The sequence below is a fragment of the Xiphophorus maculatus genome, chromosome 10 (genome assembly GCF_002775205.1).
Source record: "Xiphophorus maculatus strain JP 163 A chromosome 10, X_maculatus-5.0-male, whole genome shotgun sequence".
Lineage (NCBI taxonomy): Eukaryota > Metazoa > Chordata > Actinopteri > Cyprinodontiformes > Poeciliidae > Xiphophorus > Xiphophorus maculatus.
The window spans coordinates 24242641-24262413 of record NC_036452.1 but is presented as its reverse complement, the minus strand read 5'-3'; the positions used below and the strand labels follow the sequence as shown (position 1 = coordinate 24262413).

The 19773-nt window shown below is 42.6% G+C and overlaps 1 protein-coding gene across 8 annotated transcripts in view; it reads right to left on the bottom strand.

The window, feature by feature from the left end:
* exoc6 (exocyst complex component 6) overlaps window positions 1-19773 on the bottom strand; it is a 31734-nt gene that overhangs the window by 9374 nt on the left and 2587 nt on the right. For 7 of the 8 annotated variants that reach the window (XM_023340986.1, XM_023340987.1, XM_023340988.1 and 4 more), the window contains exons 2-14: window positions 14307-14478; window positions 13343-13390; window positions 13060-13150; window positions 10337-10382; window positions 4665-4718; window positions 4220-4370; window positions 3978-4139; window positions 3710-3778; window positions 3248-3331; window positions 2951-2997; window positions 2638-2758; window positions 1062-1133; window positions 874-971 (exon numbers count right to left, since the gene is read on the bottom strand). In XM_023340986.1, the coding sequence (XP_023196754.1) occupies window positions 874-971; window positions 1062-1133; window positions 2638-2758; window positions 2951-2997; window positions 3248-3331; window positions 3710-3778; window positions 3978-4139; window positions 4220-4370; window positions 4665-4718; window positions 10337-10382; window positions 13060-13150; window positions 13343-13390; window positions 14307-14478 (1215 nt within the window). Of the gene's footprint in view, window positions 1-873; window positions 972-1061; window positions 1134-2637; window positions 2759-2950; window positions 2998-3247; window positions 3332-3709; window positions 3779-3977; window positions 4140-4219; window positions 4371-4664; window positions 4719-10336; window positions 10383-11288; window positions 12196-13059; window positions 13151-13342; window positions 13391-14306; window positions 14479-19773 lie in introns of those variants that run through there. The other variant, XM_023340991.1, reaches the window with a different exon arrangement.

The following is a 19773-nucleotide window of genomic DNA, read 5'->3' as shown; positions in this document are numbered from 1 at the left end:
AACAACAAAGAAATAACAAATGTTTTAAAACAACAGTATGACAAAGGATCTACTTTTTCTTAGTTTCTTGTGTTCTGTGATGAGTTCCTGTTTAAAGAAAAGCTCAAGCTATTTCAACAACTCATGGCTTTGCCGGTAGCTCATGTTGGCAGTTAATCACCTCCATGTTTTATCCAGCATAAACGTCAAACCAACATTTATTCTAAGTACGGCTAAGGGCAGCCCAAACAGTGGTAACGGTGGCACAGTTTGAGAATTATGGGCCCAGACAGTCCAGATCACAACATGACTAAAAGGCTCTCCTGTGTTAACACATGCACTGGGTGTTAACGTGTTTCAAAAATCAACTGAACTAAAGCAACGTTGGAAACAAGAACAGAGCAAAATCCTTCTACAACATGAGAGACTGAGAGTCAGACAGAAAATATCTCCAGCACTTAAATTGTTGCGACTAATGCTGGCTCTAGTATCTACTGGATCAGAGGATGTACTTAGTGTTTCACATGCAGTGTTTCCACTTTGACTTCTTAGTTAGTATTAAATCTGTTGTATTGATGTTAAATTTAAATGGCTTTAAAATATGACTATGACTAGATTCAATTTATCACACTAATGTATAAAAGCAAAGAACAGAAAGATGGCGTACTTTTTGGTTGGTACAAATTGGTTTGTGGGATTAACTATATATTCCACAACAGAAGTAAAGAATATTTTAAGGCTGACAAAAATAAAAACAATAAAAAAAAGAATGAATAAGAAGTGTTAGATTTTGGTCAATTAATTATTGTGGCTTTCTTGTTTCAATAAAATAAAAATGTCCTATCTGAAGGAGGCATCTTCCCTATACAAAGATAGTTTTAGAAGGAATCTCACCTGAAAACCACGGCCCATTTTTTCAGCAGTGTTTCATTGTATTGGTCTCGGACCTCGAATAGCAGGTCAAAGAGTCGGTTCACTGGGAAACCATAACCCTGTGTGAACACATAGAGGCACACAAATCCACATGTCTCAGTCAAGCTTTTCATGCAAGCTGATTAATTAAAGCAAAACTCTGAACAAACCTGCAGTGTGTCAGCGCAGATGACTATGAGATTCTTCAGCTCCAAAACCAGGTCTGGGTCATCACAGTAAGACTGGAGAAGAAAGTGGTCAACTATCAGACTTACACCAAGAGAACTAAACTAGATGAGAAAATAAAGATGTTCTGATTTTTAAAACAACACTTTTAAAAACATGAACAGATCTTATTGAAATATTTATATTTCCAGTTTTTAAGTTTTATGTTTCTACAGGGAAACTGTGAGAAAATTATAATGGTGACTTTACTCTAAAAAAAGGAGACAGATTCTAACCCTCTAAAGTCGTCTCATGAATCGTCTCAGACTGGAGGAAGACGCTTCAGCCTTGACTTGAATGTATTTTATGAAAAGGGTAACCATTGAGGGGGGAGGGGATGTGACTGAACTACTATCAACAAGCCCTTCCATTTTTCAGAAGCACGAACCGATTTATGAGCTGAAAGCAACACAATGTCTTAAAGCTAACACCAGGATCCTGTCTGAAGTGTGTAAATCAACATCAGGACCAGAGTCCAACAGGGACAGCACTTTGAACCGGTTTTCTGTTCAGTACGGTACACATTACCATTGAAGGTCTGGTGATATTTATGATTAGAATGCCAATTTTGTTCAATATAGTAACTTTAAAGAAGTAAAAAATAATCAGCAATTATCCCCACAAACACTTTGCTGCTCATTACAAGGCAAAATGCCTGTAAGTGAATATTAATGAAACATGTTGCAATCCTCTCTGTGAAGTGAAGCTTCTTGTGACTCAGCTTCTGTCAGTCACCCCTCCCCCCATGCTGTGTAGCCCATTCTCTGACCGGTTAGCATAATCCCTCAGTCATTTACAACTGAGAGGAGTCCAGCAGTCAGGAATATACCCTCTAAATCTGCTGTTATTGTTGCAATCTGTCTCTCATTTAGCCCCAGTGACCTCTTCGTTGGCCACATGGGCCACGTGGGTTTTGACCTTTGTGTTGAGAATGACATCATCAGTGTGCCTGTGGGTGCACTCACCTCCGCTGTGCTATTATGTATGAGTATCAGTAAAGGAAAGTTCTCCCCAGAAACACAGATCTCCATAATTATTTTGAACTCAACAGTCTCCTTTTCTTCCACAGAATGTATCTGTGTTTACATATGTCAATATTCCACTAACTGAAAAAAACACAATGTTGCATTTGCGGCGTTTCCGTGAAATAAGAAACACAATAACTTTAAAAATAACACGTGAGTAAGTTTGTTTGTCCGATAAGTCATTAGAAAACACGCCGCGCCATCATCCATCCTCCTGTCATCTTCCTCATCTTTCTGCCAGTGGCAGCCTCCTGCTGTTGATCATGAGTCGTGTGATGTGAAAAAACTGTTTCCACTGCAGTTTTTGGGAAACACTCATTTTGATACAGTTGGAAACCCACCTCATCAGAGCACAAAAACTTTGGTTTTTTTGCCATGTTTCCATTAAGCAAATTTATTTTTGTAATTCCAACTTGCGCCATTTTAAGGTCAATGAAAATGCAGCCAGTGCGGCTGATGGTGTGTGTGTACATGTTTAGTGTGAGTGTCGGCCTACAGAGTGTGTGCGGAGCACAGCAATGATCTTGGACAGGGCCATGTTCCACAGTTCATCGGTGAACGCTCTGGTGACCAGCCCCCTGGTGGCGTGAAGGATGTGGTCCTCCACTACAAAGAACCTGACGACCAACACACACACACACACGCACACACACGCACACACACACACACACACACACACACACACACACACACACGCACACGCACACGCACACACACACATGCACACACACACACACACACCCACACGTCTTCAGTCCAGAAACTTCTAGTGCACCCAGGAGCCAAACAGACTGAAAGGCACATCTTACCCCACAATCTGATTAAAGTATCGTCTGTAGCCTTCTACAGTCTCATGCTACAAACAGAGAAAACACATCATTTTAATACCCAGACATTTTTGTGATATACCGTGTTGCTTTAACACAGGTTGCATGGTTTAACAAAAAGGCAGGTCTCAGAGTGTTTACTTTTGATTCTTGTATTTTGTGTCTTGCAACTAATAAATGCAGAACACTGCTTATTGACAAAGAACTGGAGAATAACATCTTTATTTGCGCACCAATAATTTACATTTGCACATGCAGTGAAAGACACGAGGTGCTCACCATGTTAGCCTGTGGCTGCAATACTAGGCGGGCCTGTTTCTTCCTCTGCTTCCTGTAGTAGTTCTCAAATGTTTCTCTGTCACCCTGAAGACACAATATTTATAGGAACAGACTAAAACAGATGGATTTTGGGATACAGCATTTAGAGTAATTTAATGAGCTTTCTGCAGGAAAACATTTGCATAAAAAATAAATCTGCTTTTTTGAATCAAAACCCATAAACTTTTCAAATAACAGGTAGATGTGGAGAAATACTGAGTGTTATTGACTTATAAACTTATTGAATAAATCAGCGAACAAAGCAGAACCGTACAGCTGCATGCCCTAATGTTCTAATGACTATATCGAAGAATGAATAAGGTATGGTAGTTTTTTTCATTCAGTCTTTTCCAATGTGACTGTATGTATACACATCATGTGTCATACCTGCTTGTCGCGTGAATTAGCAGCAGAATCACCTACCAGCACAGTGTATATATGTAGACATCTGTAGACAGGGGAGAAATCCACCAGGTCCTGAGCTGTAAGAACCTGGAAGACGAGAGAAAACATCAGTAATTACACAACCTTCACTTAAGACAGGAAGTGAAACTCCCAACAGTTTGTTGCTAGTCAGTTTAATAATGGCTTCAATAAAAACAAATGTGTATTTGTGATAAGACATTGGGACATGTGGACACAGAGAGCTGTGATAATTTAAAGTAAAACACTTTTTTTATCCTAGTCTCACCTCTTCATCTGCTTCCTCCTCGTCTCCAGCGTCGTCATGGGTCAGCAGGCCGTTGGAGATGTGTGTGTGTGTGCGTCCGCTCAGAGAATACACAGGCTTGCTGTAGTGTCCTGTGTGGACCTGCTTTGCCACAGCACTGTTGAAGGTCCTGTGCTGCTGCGCCTGGGCAGAAGCACCATACACAAATCAAACATGCAGCTCTATCCGTCTGCCAGTTAAAGGTTTGGAAGAAACAGTCCCACCTGTCTCATCGCAGTCTCTCCAACCTTGTCGGAATGCTTCCGGATGCTTTCCAGGAAGTCCTTGAGGTCTGACATTGATATCTCTTTGATTTCCTCCCTCAGTCTGGGCAGATTTTCTGCCATGATCTGGCAGAACCTGTACTGACTAACCCTGTTGGGGGTCACAGATACTCAGTTCTTCCATTGTGAAGTTACACTTTAATCAAACATGTTGACTTTTGGTTACAACAGCCGCCTGCCACTAGTCATTAATTGCCAACTTTTCTTTGATATGACTGGGCTCTGTCAGTTAAATGTTTTGTCTTTGGAGCTTTTTAATATCTTATGCAATATGATTTTGATTTAATAAATCACAACCAGAAAACCTTTTTACAAAGTCAGTTAGGAGCTATTCAAACATTTCTTGTAGAATTTGCAGTCACAAACTTTGACTGTGTGATCCTACCTTGGAATATACACCTTCTCCAGCTGCTCCATGGTTTTCAATGCAGCATAATATCTGGGGGCAGTAGAGTTTCAGTTAATCAATCAATCAATCAAATTTTATTTGTATAGCACATTTCAGCAGCAAGGCATTTCAAAGTGCTTTACATCATTACAAACACAGAAACACAATGCAATATAGAATCAATCATTAAGTCAAGTTCCATCAATAAATTTGTAATTGATCACATTTCAAATACAATTCTAAACAGGTGGATTTTTAGTTGAGATTTAAAAGTGGCAGCCCTCTCCTTGGGCTGCCACCTTATCGTGGTGGAGGGGTTTGAGTGCTCCAATGATCCTAGGAGCTATGCTGTCTGGGGCTTCATGCCCCTGGTAGGGTCACCCAAGGCAGACAGGTCCTAGGTGAGGGACCAGACAAAGCGCAGCCCGAAGACCCCAATGATGGATAAAAACATTGGACTTGGCGTTCCCTCGCCCGGACGCGGGTCACCGGGGCCCCACTCTGGAGCCAGGCCTGGAGGGGGGGCACGATGGCGAGCGTCTGGTGGCCGGGCTTTAACCCATGGAGCCCGGCCGGGCTCAGCCCGAAGAGGAAACATGGGTCCCCCCTCCCATGGGCCCACCACCTGTGAGAGGGGCCAAAGTGGTCGGGTGCAGTGTGGGATGGGTGGCAGCAGAGGGAGGGGACCCTGGCGATCCAATCCTCGGTTGCAGAAGCTGGCTCTTGGGACGTGGAATGTCACCTCTCTGGTGGGGAAGGAGCCGGAGCTAGTGTGTGAGGTCGAGAGGTTCCGGCTAGAAATAGTCGGTCTCACCTCGACGCACGGCTCTGGTTCTGGAACCAGCCTTCTTGAGAGGGGCTGGACATACTTCCACTCTGGAGTTGCCCAAGGTGAGAGGCGTCGGGCAGGAGTGGGCATACTTGTTGCTCCCCATCTCGGCGCCTGTACGTTGGGGTTTACTCCGGTGAACGAGAGGGTAGCATCCCTCCGCCTACGGGTGGGGGGACGGGTCCTGACTTTAGTTTGTGCTTACGGGCCGAACGACAGTTCAGACTACCCACCCTTTTTGGAGTCCTTAGAGGGGGTACTGGAGAGTGCTCCTCCTGGGGACTCCCTTGTTCTACTGGGGGACTTCAACGCTCACGTGGGCAATGACAGTGAGACCTGGAGGGGCGTGGTTGGGAGGAACGGCCCCCCCGATCTGAACTCGAATGGTGTTCTGTTGTTGGACTTCTGTGCTCGTCATGGATTGTCCATATCGAACACCATGTTCAGGCATAAGGGTGTCCATATGTGCACTTGGCACCAGGACACCCTAGGCCGCAGTTCGATGATCGACTTTGTCGTCGTTTCATCGGATCTGCGGCCGTATGTCTTGGACACTCGGGTGAAGAGAGGTGCGGAGCTGTCCACTGACCACTACCTGGTGGTGAGTTGGCTCCGGTGGTGGGGGAGGAAGCCGGTCAGACCTGGCAGGCCCAAACGTGTTGTGAGGGTCTGCTGGGAATGTCTGGCGGAATCCCCTGTGAGACGGAGCTTTAACTCCCATCTCCGGCAAAACTTTGAACACGTCCCGGGGGAGGTGGGGGACATGGAGTCTGAGTGGACTGTGTTCCGTGCCTCCATTGTCGAGGCGGCTGGTCGGAGCTGTGGCCGCAAGGTTGTCAGTGCCTGTCGCGGCGGCAACCCTCGTACCCGTTGGTGGACACCTTCGGTGAGGGATGCCGTCAGGCTGAAGAAAGAGTCCTACCGGGCCTTTTTGGCCTGTGGGACTCTGGAAGCAGCTGATGGGTACCGGCAGGCGAAGCGGCATGCGGCTCGGGTGGTTGCTGAGGCAAAAACTCGGGCGCGGGAGGAGTTTGGAGAGGCCATGGAGAAAAACTTCCGTACGGCTTCGAAGCGATTCTGGTCCACCATCCGGCGTCTCGGGGGGGGGAAGCAGTACGGCACCAACACTGTTTATAGTGGGGATGGTGTGCTGCTGACCTCTACTCGGGACGTTGTGGGTCGGTGGGCAGAGTACTTCGAAGACCTCCTCAATCCCACCAACATGCCTTCTATTGAAGAAGCTGAGCCTGGGGACTCTGGGTTGGGCTCTCCAATCTCTGGGGACGAGGTCGCCGAGGTGGTTGAGAAGCTCCTCGGTGGCAAGGCTCCGGGGGTGGATGAGATCCACCCGGAGTTCCTTAAGGCTCTGGATGTTGTAGGGTTGTGTTGGCTGACGCGACTCTGCAATATCGCATTGACATCGGGGGCAGTTCCCCTGGACTGGCAGACCGGGGTGGTGGTCCCCCTGTTCAAAAAGGGAGACCGGAGGGTGTGCTCCAATTATAGAGGGGTCACACTCTTAAGCCTCCCTGGCAAGGTCTATTCAGGGGTCCTGGAGAGGAGGGTCCGTCGGATAGTCGAACCTCGGATCCAGGAAGAGCAGTGTGGTTTTCATCCTGGTCGTGGAACACTGGACCAGCTCTACACCCTCGGCAGGGTCCTGGAGGGTGCATGGGAGTTCGCCCAACCAGTCTACATGTGTTTTGTGGACTTGGAGAAGGCGTTCGACCGTGTCCCTCGGGGAGCCCTGTGGGGGGTTCTCCGGGAGTATGGGGTACCGGGCCCTTTGATACGGGCTGTCAGGTCCCTGTATGACCGGTGTCAGAGTCTGGTCCGCATTGCCGGCAGTAAGTCGGGCTCGTTTCCGGTGAGAGTTGGACTCCGCCAGGGCTGCCCTTTGTCACCGATTCTGTTCATTACTTTCATGGACAGAATTTCTAGGCGCAGCCAAGGTGTTGAGGGGATCCGATTTGGTGGCCTTAGGATCTCGTCTCTGCTTTTTGCAGACGATGTGGTCCTACTGGCCTCATCAGGTCATGATCTGCAGCTCTCGCTGGAGCGGTTCGCAGCCGAGTGTGAAGCGGCCGGGATGGGGATCAGTGCCTCCAAATCCGAGGCCATGGTCTTGAGCCGGAAAAGGGTAGAGTGCCTTCTCCGGGTCAAGGGGGGTGTCCTGCCCCAGGTGGAGGAGTTCAAGTATCTCGGGATCTTGTTCACGAATGAGGGAAGAAGGGAGCGGGAGATCGACAGGCGGATTGGCGCAGCGTCTGCTGTCAAGCGGGCGCTGTACCGGTCCGTCGTGGTGAAGAGAGAGCTGAGCCAAAAAGCGAAGCTCTCGATTTACCGGTCGATCTACGTTCCCACCCTCATCTATGGTCATGAGCTTTGGGTCATGACCGAAAGAACGAGATCGCGGATACAAGCGGCCGAAATGGGTTTTGTCCGTAGGGTGGCTGGGCTCTCCCTTAGAGATAGGGTGAGAAGCTCAGTCATCCGGGAGGGACTCAGAGTAGAGCCGCTGCTCCTTCACATCGAGAGGAGCCAGTTGAGGTGGCTCGGGCATCTGGTCAGGATGCCTCCTGGACGCCTCCCTGGTGAGGTGTTCCGGGCACGTCCCACCGGGAGGAGGCCCCGGGGAAGACCCAGGACACGCTGGAGGGACTATGTCTCTCGGCTGGCCTGGGAACGCCTCGGGATTCCCCCGGAGGAGCTAGAAGAAGTGGCTGGGGAGAGGGAAGTCTGGGCCTCCCTTCTGAAGCTGCTACCCCCGCGACCCGACCTCGGATAAGCGGAAGAAGATGGATGGATGGATGGATGGATGGATGGATGGATTTAAAAGAAGTCAGTGTTTCAGCTGTTTTACAGTTTTCTGGAAGTTTGTTCCAAATTTGTGGTGCATAGATGCTGAATGCTGCTTCTCCTCGTTTGGTTCTGGTTCTGGGGATGCAGAGCAGACCAGAACCGGAAGACCTGAGAGGTCTGGAGGGATGATACAACAACAGCAGATCTTTAATGTATTGTGGTGCTAAGATGGTTTAAATGTGAGAGTTTGCATTTATTATGATCTGCAATGGACAGCCCTGCAATATTGAAGACAGGTTTGCTGAACTTAATAAAACGCACTATTGAAATATTTGTTCTGAGTGATTCACAGAAATAGCCAGAAACAGTAAAACAATTGAAACAATATATCAAGAACATTAAAGAAATTCAGGCAAATAATCCATAGCATGACAAAGAAGAGCATGGATTTAATTAAATGCAATCCGCTACAGTGAACACAACACTACTTGTAAAGGTGGAATGGGAGGTGTGATTTGAACACCAGTGACTTAACATCCAGAGTTGACTATTTGAAATGGAACATTTCAAAAATCTAGACAGGACTGAAAAGGCTAGAACAGCTGATCAGATTAACACATGTACAGATGACCTTTGACCCAAACAAGATGGTATAACAGACAGAAGGACTTTTATGAAAAGTTCTTCACCCTGATGCACACTAGGACCAACTAAACATGGCCACAGAACCTTTGGCTCTGGTCCCAGCAGTGGGGCCCATCTAACTTTCTTTGGGAATTTTTCTAGTTGTTATTATTATTATTATTATTATTGACCTGAGTCTGGTATGTGTATTAATTGTATGAGTTCAGCGTCGGGTCAGTGAGTTAGCTCTCATCATTAGGCTGATAGGCGGGCTGTGAAGGGATCTAATTGGTTGGTCAGTGAATGTAAAATGCGTTGTGGACAAATGAATAGAAAGACATTCTTATAAAACTCATGATGAAAAGGTTCGTCAGAACGCAGAGTGAGAGGACACAAACGCTACGAACCATTGGACACCGAAAGGAATTTGACCAGAGCGCCAACGTTTACATAACACTGTAATGTGCACTAAAGCATATAGCACATATAACAGACATATAGGACAAGTACATATCATACATTCACTGGCAAATCCAGAAAGGTAACTATTGCAGTGTGATTGGCTGAGCCTGGCTCTGGGTGCCAATGCTATACCCTAGCAGACAGGCAGGGGGGGCTTTGTTGTGAACAAGGGCACAGTGAGGGTCAATTGTCCTTTCAGTGAATAGCTTCTTCTTTTGGTTCACAGTAAACGGGTCATTATTTTCCTATCCCAAACAAACACCCTGTCCTTATCTTACTCAGCAACAGCCAAAGTGGACATTCATGAGGTAAAAAGGAAGCATCATCTGGAGAGTTTAAATAAATTGTCTGAAAGAATGATTCATTTACTTTTGTTATGTATTGACTCTACATGCACTAAGATTACCTAGAAGATGTTGTCATGGCTTTTTAAACTTCAAACGACAATTACAGGCAGAAAGACACGTCCACAGAGTAGGACGGAGGACGTGGATGAATCCACATCCTCATAACCAGCTCACACCAGGTAGACCCTGGGTTGGTGATAGAATCTACATCAGACAGGACCAGCAGGGGAGGGAGACGAGCCATTCCACCTGGCCAGACTACCACACAGAGATCAAGGGAGTGAACTACCCCCAACAGCCATCGGCCCCCACCCAGAAACCCATCACACCACTACAGAAGCCCCTCTCACCTGGGCAGCATGCATATTACCATCACCTTTGAATCTACAAAATAAAAACAGCCTGTGCAACCCCTCTGTGTTTCATGTTTGAAAACTGTAAAAGATTAAAGATTTTTGTTGCAAATACAAATTGTACAATTAACCTGTTGTTTCTCATTAGCTGAGACCTAGCTTGACCTAACTTCGGTCCAAGCTCCGGTTGGTTTTAGAATATCTCCATTGTTACAATCTAGCTTGTAAGGAAATGTTTTGGGAGGTCATTACCTTTTTGAATGCAGTTGCTCCTTCAGTTTGCTGTACATTTCAAGCACTAGAATGGTACAGAACATAAAAAACAGAATTAGTTTGTTGTCTTTATGAGATCTCATTTTTCAGCTGATTCAGAGTCAAAGAGATTTTTCAGAGGAAAAAGAAATACAAACATTGTTAGGGACTTGTTATTGAATCTAAACTGGTCAAACATCTTCTAATGATAAAAATGTATCTATCATGTATGTGACACCCTTAAGCACGAACCACTACAATAACAAAGTCATGCAGGCATTGTACCTGATAATTTGTGTCACCTTTGTAGCGCAGCGTGCCATTTCCAGCTTTGGTATTTACATCTCGTTACATGTTTGAGTTAGTCTATTGAGAAATTATTTTCTTTGAAAAGAGAACATCCAAAATATGTGGTTTATGCCTGGACAACAAATGTGAGGATGAATTTTGTAATTTTTCGGAACCAAAGAACAGTGGTTTTGTCAGGAGATTCTCTTAGTTTAAAGAGACAGTGTGCAGCTAATGCCACTCAACTGGTTCACATTTGAGAAATATTTTACTACACAGACATGGAGACAACTAAAAGGACTTTCATATAAAGGTGATCCATGCTCGTTACACAGTAAATTTGCAACTCAAACTTTTCATTTCCAAATTATGGTTGTTACTGCAAATGCTCAATATATATATATATATATATATATATATATATATATATATATATATATATATATATATATATATATATATATATAGGGGTTGGACAATTAAACTGAAACACCTCTCATTTTAGTGTGGGAGGTTTCATGGATAAATTGGACCAGCCTGGTGGCCAATCTTCATTAATTGCACATTGAACCAATAAGAGCAGAGTGTGAAGGTCCAATTAGCAGGGTAAGAGCCCAGTTTTGCTCAAAATATTGCAATGCACACAATATTATGGGTGACATACCAGAGTTCAAAAGAGGACAAATTGTTGGTTCACATCTTGCTGGCGCATCTGTGACCAAGACAGCAAGTCTTTGTGATGTATCAAGAGCCACGGTATCCAGGGTAATGCCAGCATACCACCAAGAAGGACGAACCACATCCAACAGGATTAACTGTGGACGCAAGAGGAAGCTGTCTGAAAGGGATGTTCGGGTGCTAACCTGGATTGTATCCAAAAAACATAAAACCACGGCTGCCCATATCACTGCAGAATTAAATGTGCAGCTCAACTCTCCTGTTTCCACCAAAACTGTCCGTCTGGAGCTCCACAGGGTCAATATACACGGCCGGGCTGCTATAGCCAAATCTTTGGTCACTCGTGCCAATGCCAAACGTCGGTTTCAATGGTGCAAGGAGCGTAAATCTTGGGCTGTGGACAATGTGAAACATGTATTGTTCTCTGATGAGTCCACCTTTACTGTTTTCCCCACATCCGGGAGAGTTACGGTGTGGAGAAGCCCCAAAGAAGCGTACCACCCAGACTGTTGCATGCCCAGAGTGAAGCATGGGGGTGGATCAGTGATGGTTTGGGCTGCCATATCATGGCATTCCCTTGGCCCCATACTTGTGCTAGATGGGCGCGTCACTGCCAAGGACTACCGAACCATTCTGGTTCAAACATTGTATCCTGAAGGAGGTGCCGTGTATCAGGATGACAATGCGCCAATACACACAGCAAGACTGGTGAAAGATTGGTTTGATGAACATGAAAGTGAAGTTGAACATCTCCCATGGCCTGCACAGTCACCAGATCTAAATATTATTGAGCCACTTTGGGGTGTTTTGGAGGAGCGAGTCAGGAAACATTTTCCTCCACCAGCATCACGTCGTGACCTGGCCACTATCCTGCAAGAAGAATGGCATAAAATCCCTCTGACCACTGTGCAGGACTTGTATACGTCATTCCCAAGACGAATTGACGCTGTATTGGCCGCAAAAGGAGGCCCTACACCATACTAATAAGTTATTGTGGTCTAAAACCAGGTGTTTCAGTTTCATTGTCCAACCCCTATATATATACTGCTCAAAAAAATAAAGGGAACACTTTAAGTGTTAAACACCTGTTTAAGTGTTCCCTTTATTTTTTTGAGCAGTGTATATATAAACACAAAAGAACAGTGGTTTTATCACACAAAATTAACAATGGACATTTATTTCCATCCTGTTGCCATTTGTTTCTGGAGGTGGAGGGCAGGAAGTTGGTCATGTTATGTTTGTTTGCTCAGGTGACATTGACAGTGATTCAGAAAAGATCGTGGGAAGTTTGACTGAAGCAGAGAAGCAGTGGTCAAGTCAGCGGCGTGGTTGCGTTTTTCAAGGTGTCAAGAGGGTAGTGAAATATAAAATATATAAATATTGTTGGTAAATATCAGTAATCATCCACAACAGCAACATTAATATTGGATATTGACATCAGTCCAAAGTTTTATATCAGTGTTTTTTTTTTACATAGTTGTTATTGATGTCCACTTTTATAATATACATAAAAACAAAGTTTATCATTTTCATTTGAGTCCAAAAATCTTTAAAAACTCAAACTTCCATTCTGTCTGTATTGTAGCAACACTACATACCATCACTTGTGACTGTAACACAAACAGTCACACAAACAACGGCTGGCTGTTCTGAGGAAGGGACTGAACTTCCTTCCAGAAGAACAGAACAGAACAGGGACTAGCAACCAGTGTTTTACCCCTGGATGAGGTCTCTCAGGTAACAGTAACCTGTGTCACCTGGTATACAGAGCTGAAGTTTCTCCACTGTGGTGGCCATGTTCCTCTGCTGGATCCGACAGCGAATCACTTCCTCTGTCTGAGCTGTTACCTGGGGGAGGGACCACACAATTGGGGAAGACAATGAAAAAGAGGTCACCCTGTTGACTACCAGGTTAAAGAACGGTCATGTCCACCGCAGAACTATTCTTGCAGATAATGAGCATGTATCTGTCATGGCAGGAAAACAAAAGGCACAGTTTGTCCTCCACACATGCAGGACTACACACATACATGAACTTACATCTCTCCCTGCGTCCTGTAGTCTCCTGTTAGTGTCTGTCACTTGACCCTTTGAAAACAAACAGACATCAACATCAAAGCTCTGAAATATCTCCTCTTACTCATCTCTTTTAAGGATTAAGTTACAAATTCTAAAAAAACTAATAAATCCATTTCTGAACTGACTGAAGAGTAAATTTTGTGTTACAGGATTTTGAATAATTTAGAGTGCATTTGCTGCTCTGCTTCATGCCCTCTGCAGCTCACTCCCAGCAGCTGCTTAGGCTCGTTATCAACTCATTGTCCATGAAGGAGCAAGGACAAAGCCGGGTAAATTCCGATTAACCAGGCAGCGGGGACCTGAACCCATGGTCGGTGCACTGGGCCTTTCATGGGCTTTAATGGCTTGTGACAGGCTCTTTCTCACAGATTCAGTGACAAACTTCTCAATTCTGGATCTGGATTTTTGAACTCTCGGCTCTTGTCACACTACTGAGAGCCATGACCTAATTGACCAGTGAGCTTTTTGAGGACTGGTGTTTTTTTGTTGTTTTTTTTAAGCAATGAAGAATCCAATCATGAAAATATACTAACAGCACAATTTTGTCCCTGTAGCTACAAAACATAGATTGTAAACTTTTGAAAAAAAAAAAAATTCTGGTGAACACTGCGATAACATTATGACTTGAGGTAAACAAACAAATACTGAGAAAGAAAGCAACACTTTATACTCTGGGTTCACAACAAACACTAAGAAAGAAAATGGAAATTATTATTTCCATCTCAGCAGCAAGGTTTTATTGAAAAAGTTACTTTTGGTCAATGTATGCAGTTTCTTAAAAGAGTAGTATTTTGTATTTTAAAGACACATTGTACCATTTTATAGCACAATCACTAACTATGTTACCTTCAGTCGTTGTGAAAACGATATATATATGTCAAACATGACTTTGTTTTGAAGTCTTGTGTGTCCTACTCACTCTTACCATCAGTTTCTCTGCATCAGCACGCACTTTAAGAAGTTCAGTTATGGCATCCACAAAGCCTTGATGGTGGAAATTACACATCTTTTCAATCTCACGGTCATGGTTCCTTATCCTGGCATCCAGCTTCTCCATAAACCGTTTGTGAGCATTGGGCTGGTCATCATAAATGGACCTAAACAAGACAAAAGGGGAACATGAAAAGGGAGGGGGAGTAAAAAAAAGAGGGTGAGAACTCTAGAAAATGTAGATAAACAAAGCAATTCATTTTATCCTGTGTCTCTTTACATGTGTCTATGTCCATAGTAAAAGAGTTTAATTTTTGCTTTAAGTTGTTTGCTGATCACCTTGGCTCTGTTACATTGCAGGCGCTGTAGCCGTAATTGATAGCTCAACTGTGTTAGTTTGTTCAATTCAGTTTATTTTCTTTTCAGTTTTTTTTTTATTTGTGCACAGCCTGCAAGGGGGCATGGGAAATCTTTTCTCTTGCATTCAGTCGCAAAAGTTGTATGTTATCTTGACAAAGCTGTGCATTTTGTAACAGCAGTCGGCATGTCAGCATAAATTGCATTTAACACATTTCCTGTGTTTTCATAATTTATGACAGTCTGTTGCAATTCAGTCATTTTATTCACTAAGCGACTTGCTTAAATATAAAATCATGTAAATTCAAAACTGAAAGATTTATAGTTATTTACAGAATCACACAAATAATAAATAAATGCCTTACACAGAGAGGACTTAGAGGCAGTCAGGCCTGTATAGCATTTTACATGTGGATATTATATGTTTAAAGTTTTTTGATGAGCACAGCAAGAACACTGTCAGTTCCCAACTACAATCCAAGGTTTATTTCAGGAACAATGTCTCCATCTAGTGACACTAAGTGAAGTACAATCATTTTTTAATCAATAACTAGAAAACAGTAGACAGAATTCACCAACTTCAGTTAAAATTATTTTAAATGTACAACATTTAAACACCTTTACTACAGAACAGGAGTAGGGTCACCGAAAAAAAAAGAAAACAATTCTGACTTTAAAGTCAGAATCTCTTAATACAAGATCTCTGCAGGTTATAGTACGATTTTAAGCCTGACAGAAAAGCCCCATGAGAGAAAACAGCACAGATATGAGATTTAATAGCCCTGCCATGACACAATTTAAGACTTGTGGCCAACTCACATTTTTTTTTATATATTTAAGGTATTTTAAGGTTTTAGATACATGAATCTAAGCATTTTTAAGAATGTGCGGACACCCTGCCAAAACGTTTCTATGATAAGTAAAATTAAGTAAGAAGATAAACAGAAAATAGTGACGTGCTGCAGTTTGACACTCCTGCACCAGATGGATGTTTCATCATAGCCACGTTTTAACAACCAACTATGGCAATTTTTTTACTGTAAGAAAATGATGTTTCCTCAAAATCCCCAGGTCACAAAGTTATTTTGGTTTCCAAAAGGGTTCTAATCTCATATTTCAAGAGCCAACCAGGCAAAATGGGGATGAGAACCCCAGTCAATGTAGACAGATTTATAGAAAATACCTCTTACATTACCTTACATATTAGATCTTATCACTATTCTTTCTAATTTGTGAAAATACTGAACTACAAAGACAAATAAACTGATACACAATGATGCAAGTACATATGCACATGAAATGAAAATGGGAGGAATGAATGGTAATGGATTTGCATGAAAATGGGGATATGAACAAGTAAATAGCATAACTGAACCGGAGCCAATTAGACATTAGGGTTTCTGTTATGGTAAAACTTTTTTAACAGATTCTGACTCTTCGGTTTGTTCAAACACTTCATCTGCAGTAGACCTCTAAAAAATCTAATGTTGTATGGCAGGACAGTTTTACCATTTCATTTCTTTTGCTCATTCTCCATGTCACCATATGAACTCGGACATTCACGCCGTTGGTGTGGAAACTCTACTTCTGCATCTACAATCCATATAAAGCAATCAGTCCTCATCAGCAAAGACCAGATGAACACTTCCACTTCTCTATCTCTCCACACAAACAGAGGAACAGCTGAGTCATGAACACAATGTATGTTTATTCTTTGTTATACAATACTAATACATCTAGCTCAGATGCTTTATGAAATAAAGCTGAAGCTAATTTATGGACAATAAGAGAACGCATCCATACAGTTGTTTTCTATCACCATAATGTCCCCAAATGCTCTCTGAGTGTTAGCACCTTGGTCACTAATACTGAACTAATTTGATTGGAAAATGAATCTTAATATTGCAACTCTCAGTCTCAGGACATTCATATAAATTATTCCACACACTTCAAAGAGAATAGAATGAGCTTACTTGGCTCCCAAGGATGCGGTATATTATGGGCCTACACAGTAGCTGCTTGAAAGTGCAGCATTAATGATTACAGCTGAAAGTCAACGCCCAAGTCACTGATTAGTTAGTGTCATAATGGAAAGACAAGTCACTTACACCATATGACTCGACTCAGTGTTTATAACTTCCTCATTCATTTGGACTTACAGAAGTCAGTTGCAAGGAGGAATATTGCTATTTTTGTAGAAAACTTCAACAGTCAAGGCAGTTCAAAGTGATAAAAACATAACACGATAAACAAATGAAAAAAACAAAAAACACTACAGTTGCAAAATAAAAAGAAGTAATAAAAAATTGTACTCCAGACTAGAATTAGTTGATGTTTCAGTTATTATTAATTAAAGGGTTTTAGCCTTTATTTAAAGGAACTCAGTGATACAGTGATACAACAGGTCTGTAATATGTTTTGGTGCTTAGTCATTCAGATTTATAAACTACAGACAATATTTTATAGTCTATTCTCTAAGTGGAAGGACTTGAGAACTGGGTGATGTGCTCTATCTTCCTGGTTTTAGTCAGAATGCCAGGAGCAGCATTCTTTTGTTATAAGCAGACCTGTGAAGACGCTGTTGCAGTAATCAATGCAACTAAAGTGATGAGTTTCTATAGATCTTTTGGGACATCAGTCATTTAATCCTAGAAATGTCCAATAGGTGATACAAGACCTAAAGGACAAGGACTGGTTCACATCTCTAAATGAGACTTGAACCAGTCATTTACAGCAGCTTTAAGTCGGACCCAGCTCTCATGGTCAACCGTGTCAAATGCTCCAGCAGAACCAACACCGTGGTTCTTCCACAGTCCGTGTTTAAATGGATATCATTGAACACTTTAACAATGGTAGACTCAGTACTGTAGTGAGAAAGGCATCAAAGTGGTTGGTCATTGTTAAGAAATTATTTAACTGTGTAGGAGGGATGAATTTACTATTTCAGTCGCATTTCAATGATAGGCAAAACCTTTGCTAATCTGTACACTGTGACAAATAAGGTATGAGCAATGAGGATGTTTTTGTTAATGATTTTCTCAAAGAATGTTTCCTTTACATGCTTCAGTGCTAACTGGTTCAGTCTCTCTTTGTAGATTTCACATGGAACCTATCAGCATAGCAACCAGCATCAAACCAGCAAAGCAATATGGTGGGACCTTTTTTCAAAAGACATTTGCACACCTAAGCCTAACTACAGTCTCTGTAACATGAAACTACAGGCAGTCTGCCCATCACTGTGTGTTAACAAACTTACAAGCTGAGTGACTGTACATGTAAATACAAGCTTTGCCTGTATTTCCATGTATCAGCCCATTGTTTGTGTTTGTAAAGACATCATTCCTATATAGTTGCTAATTAGGTGTGTGAGCAGTCCCACAGCAATGACCGACCTGCTTGAAGAATTTCAATCAGGTTTCAAAGATCATCATGCTATTGATCAGCATATTGGAAATATCCAGAGTCCATGACTGTGATTTTATGAATGTGTTTTACTTTATGGTTGGAGATCCAGATGAAAATTTCAACAACCACAACACAATAAAGTTTTTTTTTTATCTCATGCATGTATTTATTCAAGGTTGGACTACTGTAATTCTTTACCAACAGAAATTACAGTTAAAATTCTTCAGCTGAGACAAAATCTACAGCAAGAGTTCTGATGACAATTAAAAACAGAGATCATATTTTTCCTCTTTTAGCTTCTCTTCATTGGTTCCCTGTTAAACCCAAAATAAAATTTAAGATTCTTCTCTCATATAAAGCCCTTAATAATCATCTCCTTCACATATTAGAGATCTGATCGGTCCATATGTCCCTAACGGACTGCGGGTTTACTGCTGGTTCAGAGGTTCTAGCAGTAGAATGGGAGGAAGATCCTTTAGTGATCAAAATTAAATAATCGAAGTTATTTTCTAAGTTAAGCTTTTAACTTCATGTTGTTTCTCTGTTTTTCTCTTCATAGAAACCACATCCGGTTTGTCTTTCTGTTTACCTGTGACACCTTCCTTCACAGGGTGCATCAGCTGAGTTGCTGCCGATATCTTCATGATGCACTTGGTCCTGTCTTCAGTGTTTAAACCTGTCTCTCTCCTCAACAAAGCCATTGGCTGATCTATCACTGCAACTCACTACACGCGCTCTAGACAGAAAACTGACTCAGAGCTCATCTGCTTAGCTGTGTTTCTCTCTGAGATGACGCCGCAGAAGGAGCTACTGTTACCATTTAACTCTTTACTTTTTCTTAAACACAGTCATTACTTCTTGGTCAGGATATCTGAATTTCTTGTGTGTTCGCTTTGTCAAACCCCCAGCAACATGATCATAAACACCGAGCCAAGTGTTGGTGCTGCTGGACGTTTCGTCCTGCTAAAGTAGATTTTTCCTCTCCACTGTTGCTATGTGCATGCTCACTAAGGGATTGCTACAAAGTTACCAACACAAACCAAGCAACTGCCCACTGTTGCTACATGCTCATCCAGGAGATGTGAACGCTGCAATTCAATGACTCGATGAAATCTGCGGGGTTTCCTGAGATAGAAAACTTTTAAACCAATTTCAATAATAAAATGAACTTGACTGGATTGTTTGATAGCTTGGATCAATTAGAATGTATTGACTGAACTGGAATCTGTGGTTTGCCTGAGTTGACCTCTTTTATTCCCTTAAGAGGATATTTGTTGCGAGTTGGTGTCACACAAACTGACTGAGACTGTTGTCTCAACAGAGAAGCAGAAAAGAATGTACTGGCAAGTACCTTCGACTTCATGTGACAATATTCAAACATTCCGTTCAGCTATAGCACCAGTGAGTGCTCTAGCACTCCACATTCTGCAGATCATTTACTGAACTTTAAACCATCTTTATGAATGCAGGTCTTCTCCGGCTGTCTTTTTATACATGTGATGCATAATCTAAATTATTTAGTACTTCAATTACAGTCCAGTTAAAATGATAGAAGCATCTTTTATAGTTAGGAGTGAAGATCCTTGCACAGAGAGGAGAAGTGAAGAAAATAACCTTTGAGCACAAAGAACGTGGTGATGACATGTTATGTGGTATAGAAAAAGAATAGGGTCAAAAAATGTGTGTTAATCATTTTGAAT